Raw genomic sequence first — 11,104 nt, forward strand, 5'->3', positions numbered from 1 at the left:
GAAAAAACGAGGAAAGAGTAATGTTTTTGTCTCTTCGTTGTGTCAGCTACGGAAAACTTTCCGGTAGACTGGGGACAGCGCTTGAAATGTTGTGCACCAACTGCTCTCCTCTCTTTGTTACTGTCGCATCATCTTGTTAATGTAACGCTGCATTGACCAAGTCGTTCTTCCTTCAGGTTACTATTATTACTACTAGTGTATTTTTTTTCTAGGCAGCTATTCAGCTCCATCTTTTCGTCCAAGTTTTTTTCAGCTTGGTATTAATATCGCTAAGAATATATATATAAAAATTTTATTCAGAAATTATTTTTTGTTTATATGTATATTGTTTGTCTTTATAAAAAAAAAAGTCAAACAATTATCCCAGTAGATCAGGGAATTCCAAATTCCCGTCCTGCTCAAGCTCAGGGCTCCTCGGAGTAACAGAGCACGGTGCAAAACATGTCGTTTTTTGGGACAATTTTTCAAAGATCCGGCATGACTATCTTGTTGAGAAGTAATTTTCACAGCATTATAGTTTACCAGGTCTTACTAATAATATATCAAGAGAAATTAATGGTTATAGTTCTGCCTAAAAGACCTTCCTGTTCCTGCTTGTTGACTGCCAATTAGTAATTGTCGCAAAAAGTTTACGGTTACTAATAAACATCCGTAGTTATTTTTCACTAAAGTACGAGACCAGTTGCTATTGGTGCCAACTTTTGAAATTGTCATATTCCATTCCTAAACCTAAACTCATGTGGTTTTTTGGTCAAGTCGCATCACATATGACACTCTAGTTTGTAATTAAAGTAGATCATATATATGATAGCGGATAGAAAGAGGAAAAATGAAATGAGGTTGACACGTAGTAACACTTCTTTGTTTTCCCTTTGTCTTGCTTTTCTTTATAGTTTGTTAGTATGTTGTCATTACCAGGCAAACAAGTGGACTCCTCATAACTAATAAGCTCCACATTTTCAATAACCATCTTGATTTAGACACTCCTATATAGTGTGTATGATCTTAAGAGTTTAGAGATCAATAGTGAATGATTTCATAGTTGTCAAAACAAAACCATAGTCAAGAACACAAATATATAATTTTCTATTGCAACTATAGTTTAGTTTTTTCTTTGTTTCCAATACTCGGTCCATTTTTTGGAATGCAAGAATATAATTACTACTACATGTCTTTGGTTTTGACCACAGGTAAAAGATATTCTCTCGGTTGCAAAATATAAGGGTCTCTTTGAAAGGCATGATTACAAAATCATATAAATAAGAAAAACGTAGGAATAAAACGTCATACATTGAATTTCTAAAGGATTTCAATACACTAGAAAATTTCAAAACTGTTCTTCGATTGGCACACAAAAAAACATAGGATTGAAGGCACAAGAAAACCAAAACATAAGGTGAGACTACGTGCTTATTTTCCTACAAAATCCCTAAAAAATACCTCATTTCATGGTAATTTTAAAGGAATGTGTAGGAATCAATACTTTGATTCATAGGGCTCTATCGGATTATTTTGTATAGGAAACAAATCCTCCATAATTTCTTTTTAAAGAGTGAGTAAGTATTTCTAGGTTGTTTAACTGTGATTAAAGTTGAGACGAAAAGACTGATGTTCCTCAATAAATTAAAAAAGAGTGAGTGTGGGAGTGAAGGCTAGGATAAATTGTGAAGAATTTTGAATTAAAAGTGATTGATAATACAACAGTGCTACGAATGACACTAGAAATACTTACATACGATACACCATTCAAATACTAGAAATATACATTTTGGGATGGTGGCAGTAACTTCCGACCAGCCTTCCATCATCGTCCAAAAGATATTTTCATGAAACAGTAGAGAAATACTTTGTGGCATGTCTGCCTTACACCATTGCTGATTGGTGAAGCTCTTGTGACTTGACAAACCAAGGAAACCAATCCCCAAAATTGAGTTAACAGTCTTGCTCTTGCACCTTCCCATTGCCTCCTACTGCACTACCACTGGAGTACTGTATTTGTAGTAGAATCATTTAGAGAAATGGAATTGGTATAACAGCAGCAGAGGCAGTAGAGGGTGCAGGTAAGCCAATTTATTGAAGCAGGCTACCTACCTCTTGTTGGATTTGGCCAAAGGAGTTGGGAGGGAGCAGTAGCTCAGCAGCATCTCATCTCATTCATTAATACACTTATTACACTACCAGCTGCAACTTGTTGCTGCTGCCTGCCTGCCTGCTACATCTCTCCTTACCTTTTCCTTCTCTTTCTCTTGGCTTCCCTTCCCTTCCCTTCCTAGGATGCCCCTAGGTAGACCTGGTCTACATCCACAGCTCCATACACATGTGATACTATTTTTCATTTGGCTAAATGGAGCTATTTTTCATTTTTCTAGGTCTAATAATATTTTGGACCTTAATCTTTACTAGAAATTCACATATTTCTTTCACTAAAAAATTCTATAAATCAATTCATATAAAGTGGTTTTTTTAAAAAAACATTTTCTAAATTTGACGAAATTTAGCAACTCAAATCATGCCTTTAGCTACCGTCCTCAAGCAGAGTATGTGGTAACCACGATTATCACGTTGGTTACCGCTGTTTCGCGAGACCTGTTAGCAAGTCTGTCACTTGAGGATTTGAGTTAAAATGTTTCAAACTATATAATCCAAGCAATATGAGATCTTGCAAATAGCAATTTGTTTAGAAAGAATTTACCTTTTGCACTAAATTAGATCCATGGTTGCATAGTCTGTATCTGTTGAACAATTGCATTAAATTGATACGAGGGACCCGGCCACCTGCAATCCAGAGGCATTAACCAAGGAGACAAGAACACATCCTAGAGCAAGTCCTGGCACCAAACATGTCGCAGTATTTTTTTTCTCTATTCTTATGCTTATAAGCCAAGATTTAAATTTAAACCTTAAATTTGATGTCGAGTTTGGGGTTTTTCACCAAAGTTTATTTTTGATAGCTAAGAATATGCATATAAAATTTGTATTCATAATTATTTTTTGTTTGCAAATATGCCGTTTGACCTTTTTTTTCCAAAAAAAACCAACAATCACCCCACATATATGCCCCCATGAAACCCATAATATAATCAGTTTCATGGCATTAAGAATAAAGGGTGAGAATTTTGCAACCACTATGTGCTCCCTCTGTTTCAAAATAACTTCATTTATCACCCATCCATACATACCAATACAAAACCAATAAAACTATAATACCCCCCATTTTATCAAATCTCAATGCAATTGTTATCCAATATATATAATTACAAATCATGTGTTCCTTACTTTCACAAATTCTAATGCAATGATTTGATAAAAAAATAAATATATTTTAGGACAAATAAAAGGAGGCGATGATGAAATTATTTTGTTCTAAGACGGAGAGAGTATTGGTTTTCTCAATAGACAAATATTGAAGCGTTGATAGTTCAATACCTACAAATAAATAATACTACTAGTATTGTGAAACTGGAGAGGATGGAATTGTTGTGCATGAGGGCCGGGTCCATGACGCAGTTCCAGGGAGGAAAAGAGGGTGACATTACTGATGAGGAGGTCCTGCCTCCTACTCCTACTCATCACTGCTCAGCTGTGTGGCCTGGTGTTTTGTAGGGGGCTGGCTGGTCTGGTCACTCATGCACTGGACTGGATTGGATGGTGTAGGTGCAAGCAAGCAGAGAAAGAGAGAGAGGCTAGCATGAGTGGTGGTTGATGGATGCATTTAAGGCTTCCTGGCCTTGACAAAGATACCAGATCTCTGTACTATGGGACTGGCCACTCAGCTGCACCCAACAAGGAGGAGAAAACTAACCTAACCTCTAGGAGTTATTTCCACCAATCAATTCCTAGCTACTCACTTTTCCATGCTCCACATGCAAGGCCAAGGCCAGGAGCCTCTCCATCTGTTCCTACTACTACTCTGTTTCCAGCATTTGTTATCTGCACCACAAATGAAGAAACATGGCTAAAATGTGACATATAGGGTGAAGTGTGTACATCAACACACATGTAGCTTTCATGTAAAATAGTTATACGCTGTTAGGAAAAATGTTTTCATGCTCCATATATATGTTGCTAGAGAGAAAATGTCAGAAATTCTGCAAACACATGTAATGTAATCAGGGTAGACGAAACCGATGGCATTTCTGTCACCGTTACCGTGACTACCGCAGAGAGAAACCATGCAAAACCGTGAAAAATCATGATGATCTTGCTTCGCCGGACGGCGGTTTTGAAGCTGTTTGCGGTAACATAAACCCTGCATATAATCTACTAGCTAGCAAAATTGCCTTTCAGGATTGTTAGTGATCACTTTGGATACCATGCTTGCAGTACTAGTTCCCTTTTTAATGGAGCACATAAGCACTTTTAACTGTAGTAGATCTGGTGGTATTATCTTTGGCCTCATGCAACAGAAAGAATGCAAGAGTGAGGTTTCATGGCACCAAAAGGGAGCAGCTGCATGGACCGGAGTACCAAAAAATATATTCTTTAGCACTGTAATCAATGTCACTACCAAACCCCGAATGAGTTTACAATTCTTAAGGATAAATCATTGGAGATTTAACCATTAAAATAATTCTTTTGTTTGAACATGAACAACCGAGCTTACTCTACTAGGATAATAGGATTACCTGTATTTTGTCCGGTCAGGACTCCAAGATGTTCTCATGGAATGGAAGTAGTCCAACCTTCCTCTTAGAAATTCAAATATTGCAGCAAGACTAGTTCGAATTGTCCTGCCATCATCATGACCATATCACTGATCAAAGTTAACCAAACAAAAAAATTAGCCATGAATTGACAAAACGAGTAACACTCCATTAGCTATTGATCTACTACTTATGTATTCAGACCCTCCATTTTATTTGAAAAATGTATGATTTTTTTAAAAAATAGTCACACATAAAGTAATATTTATATTTCTAATCTAATAACAATAAAATACTAATCATATTTTTAAAATAAATAAATGGTAAAACATGGAACATAAACCTGTAAAAAAATGCATACTTTGTGTGACGGAGGCAGTAGCTACACTGTGTTCAGCTATACCTTTTCTAACCCTAGATTCACTCTGGTTCGCGTGTATGTTTTTTGAATCGTTAAATGATATAAAAGTTTTCTATACGAAAATTGCTTTAAAATCATATTAGCATATTTTATAATTTTTATAATTAATAATTAATTAATAATATACTAATCTATTACTACGTTTTCCGCGTCCGATAACTAACTCGGCCTTAGAGCATCCCAGCAGCTCATCTAAATTTAGTCATCCATACCTTCATTTAGATGATCATCTAAAACACTTTCATCCTTCATATACCTCTGTACTCCAGCAGATCATCTATATATGACATCCTCTATATCTATTTGAAGAATTGGAGAGAGAACATCTAAATATAAAGATTCTCTCGTAATATGGATGACATCTAAAAATAGATGATGAGGTAGATGTTCTGTTAGAGCTCAACTTTTACTCTTTATCATTTATCCTCTGTTTCTTGATGAAAGATGGGAGGGATGAGACTACCAAGCTACTCTGTGGTGCAATAGCTGGGTGTGCTACTTCCGATGCAAGCGTGAGTACATGGAATACTCGGCCTACCCTTAACTTGCAGCATGTCCACCAACCAAGAATAAAGTAGGGGTTTAAACAAGTGCACAACTTGCTCCATATGAAGAGGGAGGGGAACGGGGAGGGAGGGGGTAGCTCACCAAATTGATCAGATTCTCCCCTTTCTTGCTTCACCCTTTCCCTTTCTTTGCTTTCTTTCTTGCACAATCACACACAAAGACATGCTGGGTTTTCTAGAATCTCAGAAAGGAGGTGAGCTAGCGTGGGGTGCTAGTAAAATGTCGGTGGGTGAGCCTGAAAAATAAAAAGATTACGGGATTGTAAGTAGAAATTAAAATAATATGGGAAGCAACGTAGTCTGAGTCAGAGCGAGAGAATAGACACTTTCTATACCCATTAAGCATCCGCATGTGCTGCTGATGTGTGCCCCAAAAAAATCTCTACTAACGTGGAAGTGGGTGTGGAGCCATTGAAGCTTGTTTCCAACTCAGCCTTTTTCTTTCATCAAGCAACAGCAAAGCTATTGGACCAATTGAAAACCTTGGGCTAGCTCTTGTCCCCTCCTGTCCAATAGAAGGCTTGCATCCTAGAATCAAGTTAATATCATCATCTTAAATGAAAGATTACATAAATAAAAATACAACAATTATTATAGAGCACAAGAACACAGATATATAAAAAGAGCAATTTTCCCATCGTTGAGTAGGTACCATGATGTACCACTGTTTTCTATGTAAAATTTGGTATCTTCTGGTATCTAAGGTACCAAGATATACTAAATTTTACATAGAAAACAGTGGTACATCATGGTACCTACTCAAGGATGAAAAATTGCTCTATAAAAAACAGAATCACCTAACAATCTAACCAAAACTAACATGTACACCTCATGTTTACACGTACAATTATACATCATGTCTATACATACAAATATACAATTATACATCATTGTATACATCACACCAGAAACAATTTCTAGATACTAGCACACATGTATTTCGGAAAGACTTAGGCCCCATTGGTTTGCAAAAAGTTTTTGCAAAAACATCAAGTGATGTTTTTTGAAAAGTTTTTGCGGGCCTTACAACCACGTACACTCACCAAACCTGAAGCAAAGAGAAAAAAAAAGCCCTACCTATACGCGCCAACTCACGCTTCTGGTACACTCACGGGGTACACCCAGCAATCCCCCTTCAAAAACAAATCTGATTGAAAAAAACAAAAACAAAACCAAAACCACAGAAACAGAAAAAGGAGGAGGGAATAGGACAAGGTGCACTTGGGAGTGAAGTATACCTACCTACCAAATCCAGCCCCCGGGAGAACCACTCACCCCACCTCCTCCTCCTCCTCCTCCTCCTCCTCCCCTCCCTCCTCTCCTCTCTTCTCTTCTCTTCCCCTCGCCTCATCGCACCACACACCCACACCCACCTACTCGGTCAAATGCCCCAGAGGGATCCGGGTCAATGGGGCCCTCCCCTCCCCTCCCCTCCTCTCCTCCTCCCTCGTATAAAACCAACCACCATCCCTCCCTCCTCTCTCTCCTTGCTCACAAAAAGCTCCCACAAAGCATCACCCACCTGCACAAGCCGCTCGCTCGCTCATCTTCTTCGGTTCTTCATCCTGTGTTTCTTCTTGTGCATCTGCTCTCTCTGCAACCAAATATCAAGAAGAGAGCTTTTCTTTCAATCGGTGTGTATATATAGTGATCTAGGTGAGGCTGAGCTAGATAGCCTGGCATGGGGAGGTCCCCATGCTGCGAGAAGGCGCACACCAACAAGGGAGCCTGGACGAAGGAGGAAGACCAGCGGCTCATCGCCTACATCAAGGCCAACGGTGAGGGATGCTGGAGGTCGCTCCCGAAGGCAGCAGGTACATACACACTTGTATACAAATTGACCATATGTACTCCGGCCATGGTGGCACCGGCGACGTGGAAGGCCGGCGGTGACTGACTGGACAGAGTGCGTGTTTGCATGCGTATTACCTGTAGGGTTGCTGCGGTGCGGGAAGAGCTGCCGGCTGCGGTGGATCAACTACCTGAGACCGGACCTGAAGAGAGGCAACTTCACCGAGGAGGAGGACGAGCTCATCATCAAGCTTCACGAACTGCTCGGCAACAAGTAAGCCTTCCTGCCTGCAGAATCAGCTAAGAGATCAGAAGCATGATCCGATCATGGCGGCAGTGCGTCGCCATGCATGGATGAATCAAAAAGCATGTTACTGGTTGTGACATATCTAATATCTATATATGTATATATATGCAGGTGGTCGCTGATCGCCGGGAGGCTGCCGGGGAGGACGGACAATGAGATCAAGAACTACTGGAACACGCACATCAAGCGCAAGCTCCTCGCCCGCGGCGTCGACCCGCAGACGCACCGCCCGCTCAATGCCGCCGCCGCCGACCACCACAGCCAGCTCCAGGCGCCGCGCCGGTTCGCCGCCGCGGCTGCGTCAGCAGGGCACCCGCACCACCACCCTGACCACTTCGCCGTCCTCTCCAACTCGCCCGAGGCATGCAGCCACAGCAGCGACGACGAGCCCAGCTCCGCCACTCCGCCGCCGCCGCCGCGGCACCTCGGCATCGACCTCAACCTTTCCATCAGCCTAGCTCCATACCAGCCGCAGAGCGAGCAGCTCAAACAGGAGGAGGAAGACGACGCGGCAGCGACGACGACGACGACGGCGAGCGGCGCCGGCAGCAATGCGACGGCGGTGTGCCTGTGCCTGAACCGCCTCGGGCTCCACGGCGGCGAGGTTTGCAGCTGCGGCCGCGGCGGCGCTCCCTCCATGCAGGCCAGCACGCACATGTTTAGATTCATCACACCGCTAGGAGGCGGCCACAACAGTACTAGCACAACAATGACATAATTAAGATGAGGGAAGAGATAATCATATATACACTACTTAACTAGCAATTAAAACCCAGCCACACATGCTTAGCTCTTTGTAATATTCATCAGGAAATGTGATCTCTTTTTTATTTTTTTTCCCCTTATTTGCAGCCTCGGACAGAGTGATCACCATCATGCTTCATCCATAATCTTGGTGACATGGTTCATGACTATGCTCTAGCTACTGTTTCCTTTGCCTCCCTCTAGTTTTCTTTTAACTCCATATACAGGCAAGACATAGATAGCTCATGATCTGCCATTAGATCTAAGCATGCTCTTTTGGATACCTCATAGAATGCATCACTCAACACATAGCTTTCCAAACACTTTATTTCTCCCCCATGCAGCTTGGACCTTTTGCAGCTTGTTTTTATGGCTCTTTTTATGTGGGAGATGCTCTTGATTGGCCAAAGATGAGGGATGGTAAGGACACATACTGATGAAAGGGAAGGATGAGGTGCTGTGGTTGTGGTGCTGCTGGTGGTTATGGGAAGTTAGGTTTCTTGATGAGTGTTTGCAATCACATGAGCAGCCAGTGAGAAAAGGAGGCACAAGTTTTAAAAGAGAAAAACAATAAAGAAAAAGGTGTCTTGTAGATAGAGAGGGAGGAGGAGGAGATCAGAGAAGAGATCAGGGGAGACAGTGGAGGGCATGTGAGATGCTCTCTCATTTGTTTGGGTTTGGTAGGTAGGTTGGTACAAGGGATGGGGAAGATGTTAATGAAGGGGATAAAGTGCCATCCAGGAGGGGGCATGGTTTGAGGAGCTTTTGGTTAGTTAATGACTTAACAGTCGGAGCTTGGCTTGTGGTTTGTCCTTTGGTGGATGCTGGTAGCTGGTAGGGGTAATTAGTATTTTAGTCATGTATCAGCAACTGTGGGCCAGGGAGGGTTAAGAGGTGTAAGCACAAGTAGAATGTCAGTCAGTGGCCTCCCTGACTGATCTCTCTAGTCCCATCCTGCCTATATGTTCCTTCTCGTTCCATATAGCAGACAGTAGAGGTTTGCATGTTCCTCAATGGGCATAATTTTCCTTTGGCATCTAAGTATAACTCAGGATTAGGATGTGTTTTTTTTTTCAAAAGATAAAACTCATATAAATGGGATCCTCTGTAGACTGTCTCTGCAGTACAGGCTATGAGACTCACATGTCAGTGAGCAATACCATAGGAACAGTACTATAGAGAATCTCATTTGTGTGGCTTTTATCTTTTAAAAAAACATGTCTTTTATCTTTTAAAAAAACAGTACTATAGAGGATCTAAGCTCAGTACCACGATGAGAAGCTCATAGCTTACAAAAGTAGTGTTTCCCAAGTATAAGCATTTTGACGTTTAAATCTTATCTTAAATATAAGCATTTTTAGTATTATTTATACCACTATTTATTTAATCAATCACTTCGTATTCAAGATTTTTTTTATTTTATCACTCACCTACACTCGTACTTGTATCCATTCCTCATTATTAAAGGGAATATAATATTTTTTCTCAACCTTAATTCCCGCTAAATAAATTAGAAATGCTTAGAACCTCTTTGGAATGCGGGATTCAAAAAACACATGAGTAAGATGTCGTGCCAATTTGATCCTATGAAATGTCAAAACACAAGATAGTTCAATCATGTTGTTTGGCTGCTTTACATAAAAATCATACGGAATTTGGAGAGAGTGTGACACAAAGGAGAATTTTTCAATAGGTTTAAACTCATGGTAATTTTTCTCCAAAATTCCTATGTTTTAGCTCATTTTAGGAATTCTAAGGACTCATTCCTTTGATCCAAAGAAACATATGGTGATGTTTTTTCAAAGAGTGAAGTATATGAACGGTCCTTTAACTTGTCTAGGTGTGTCATATAGGTCTCCAAACTCTTAAAACGCATTTTTAGGCCCTTCAACATGTTTCGGGTGCCATCACTAGTCCAAACAGGTCTTAACCCGCCCCCACGCGCCAACATGGCATGCCATGGTGGATTATCGGTGGTCCTACACGAGGGTAGGGACCAACTGACAAGTGAGCCCACGTGGGACCCACATGACCCCACCAACACGTATGCGCCACCGTGGCATGCCACTTCAGCGGATGGAGCGGGTCGGAGCCCGTTTGGACCTATATGACACCTCAGACAAGTTCGGGGACCCAAAGATGTATTTTGAGAGTTCAATGACCTAGATGACACATGCACATAAGTTTAGAGACCGCTGGTGTAGTTCTCTCATTTTCAAATGATTCATACCCTAGAAAATTTCTCTAAAATTCATTTGATCCGAAAGAGCCCTAATATTTTGGAATGAAGTTAGCGGTTGATACATGTGTCCACTACAGACTAGGGTGTTCGTTTGATTTTTTTTATTAAAAAAGCCACATGGCATGTTTGCAAATAAAAAATAATTTATGAATAAACTTTTATATATGTATTGTTAGATAATAAACTTTAGTGGAAAAACCTCAATCAACTTTAAATCTAAGGTTGAAAATTTAAATTTTAACTTATGCTAAGCATAAGGTTTAGTACATAGAAGTTTTAATCGCCAGAGGAAGTTCCTCGGGTGGAATGTTATACGAAAAGTTTTTCCAGAAAAAAATGCTCTGAATCAAGCTACAAGCCTACAGCAATATGATCTACAGGTGTTTCTTA

The 11,104-nt window shown here is 40.6% G+C and overlaps 1 protein-coding gene and 1 long non-coding RNA gene across 2 annotated transcripts; one reads left to right on the forward strand and one right to left on the reverse strand.

The window, feature by feature from the left end:
• Window positions 1-3,010: 3,010 nt before the first annotated feature.
• LOC107305284 lies at window positions 3,011-6,955 on the reverse strand. The gene is made up of 4 exons (XR_001551417.2): window positions 6,873-6,955; window positions 5,966-6,158; window positions 5,713-5,866; window positions 3,011-4,730 (listed from the first exon to the last, which is right to left on the reverse strand). It is a non-coding gene; the product is annotated as an uncharacterized LOC107305284 (long non-coding RNA).
• Window positions 6,956-7,130: 175 nt separating this feature from the next.
• Window positions 7,131-9,607, forward strand: LOC102700473 (myb-related protein 308). The gene is made up of 3 exons (XM_015842023.2): window positions 7,131-7,444; window positions 7,566-7,695; window positions 7,840-9,607. Exons 1-3 carry the CDS (start codon window positions 7,312-7,314, stop codon window positions 8,444-8,446), a joined length of 870 nt encoding a protein of 289 aa, XP_015697509.2. The 5' UTR covers window positions 7,131-7,311; the 3' UTR covers window positions 8,447-9,607.
• The last annotated feature ends 1,497 nt before the right edge of the window (window positions 9,608-11,104 follow it).

Source organism: Oryza brachyantha, chromosome 11 (genome assembly GCF_000231095.2).
Source record: "Oryza brachyantha chromosome 11, ObraRS2, whole genome shotgun sequence".
Taxonomy (NCBI): domain Eukaryota; kingdom Viridiplantae; phylum Streptophyta; class Magnoliopsida; order Poales; family Poaceae; genus Oryza; species Oryza brachyantha.

Bases quoted from the DNA above. Each gene is read 5' to 3' on its own strand.
- LOC102700473 (XM_015842023.2), top strand. From the start codon at position 7,312: ATGGGGAGGTCCCCATGCTGCGAGAAGGCGCACACCAACAAGGGAGCC. The intron at 7,445-7,565 runs GTACATACACAC...TATTACCTGTAG, and splicing joins GTCGCTCCCGAAGGCAGCAG to GGTTGCTGCGGTGCGGGAAG. The intron at 7,696-7,839 runs GTAAGCCTTCCT...ATATATATGCAG, and splicing joins CACGAACTGCTCGGCAACAA to GTGGTCGCTGATCGCCGGGA.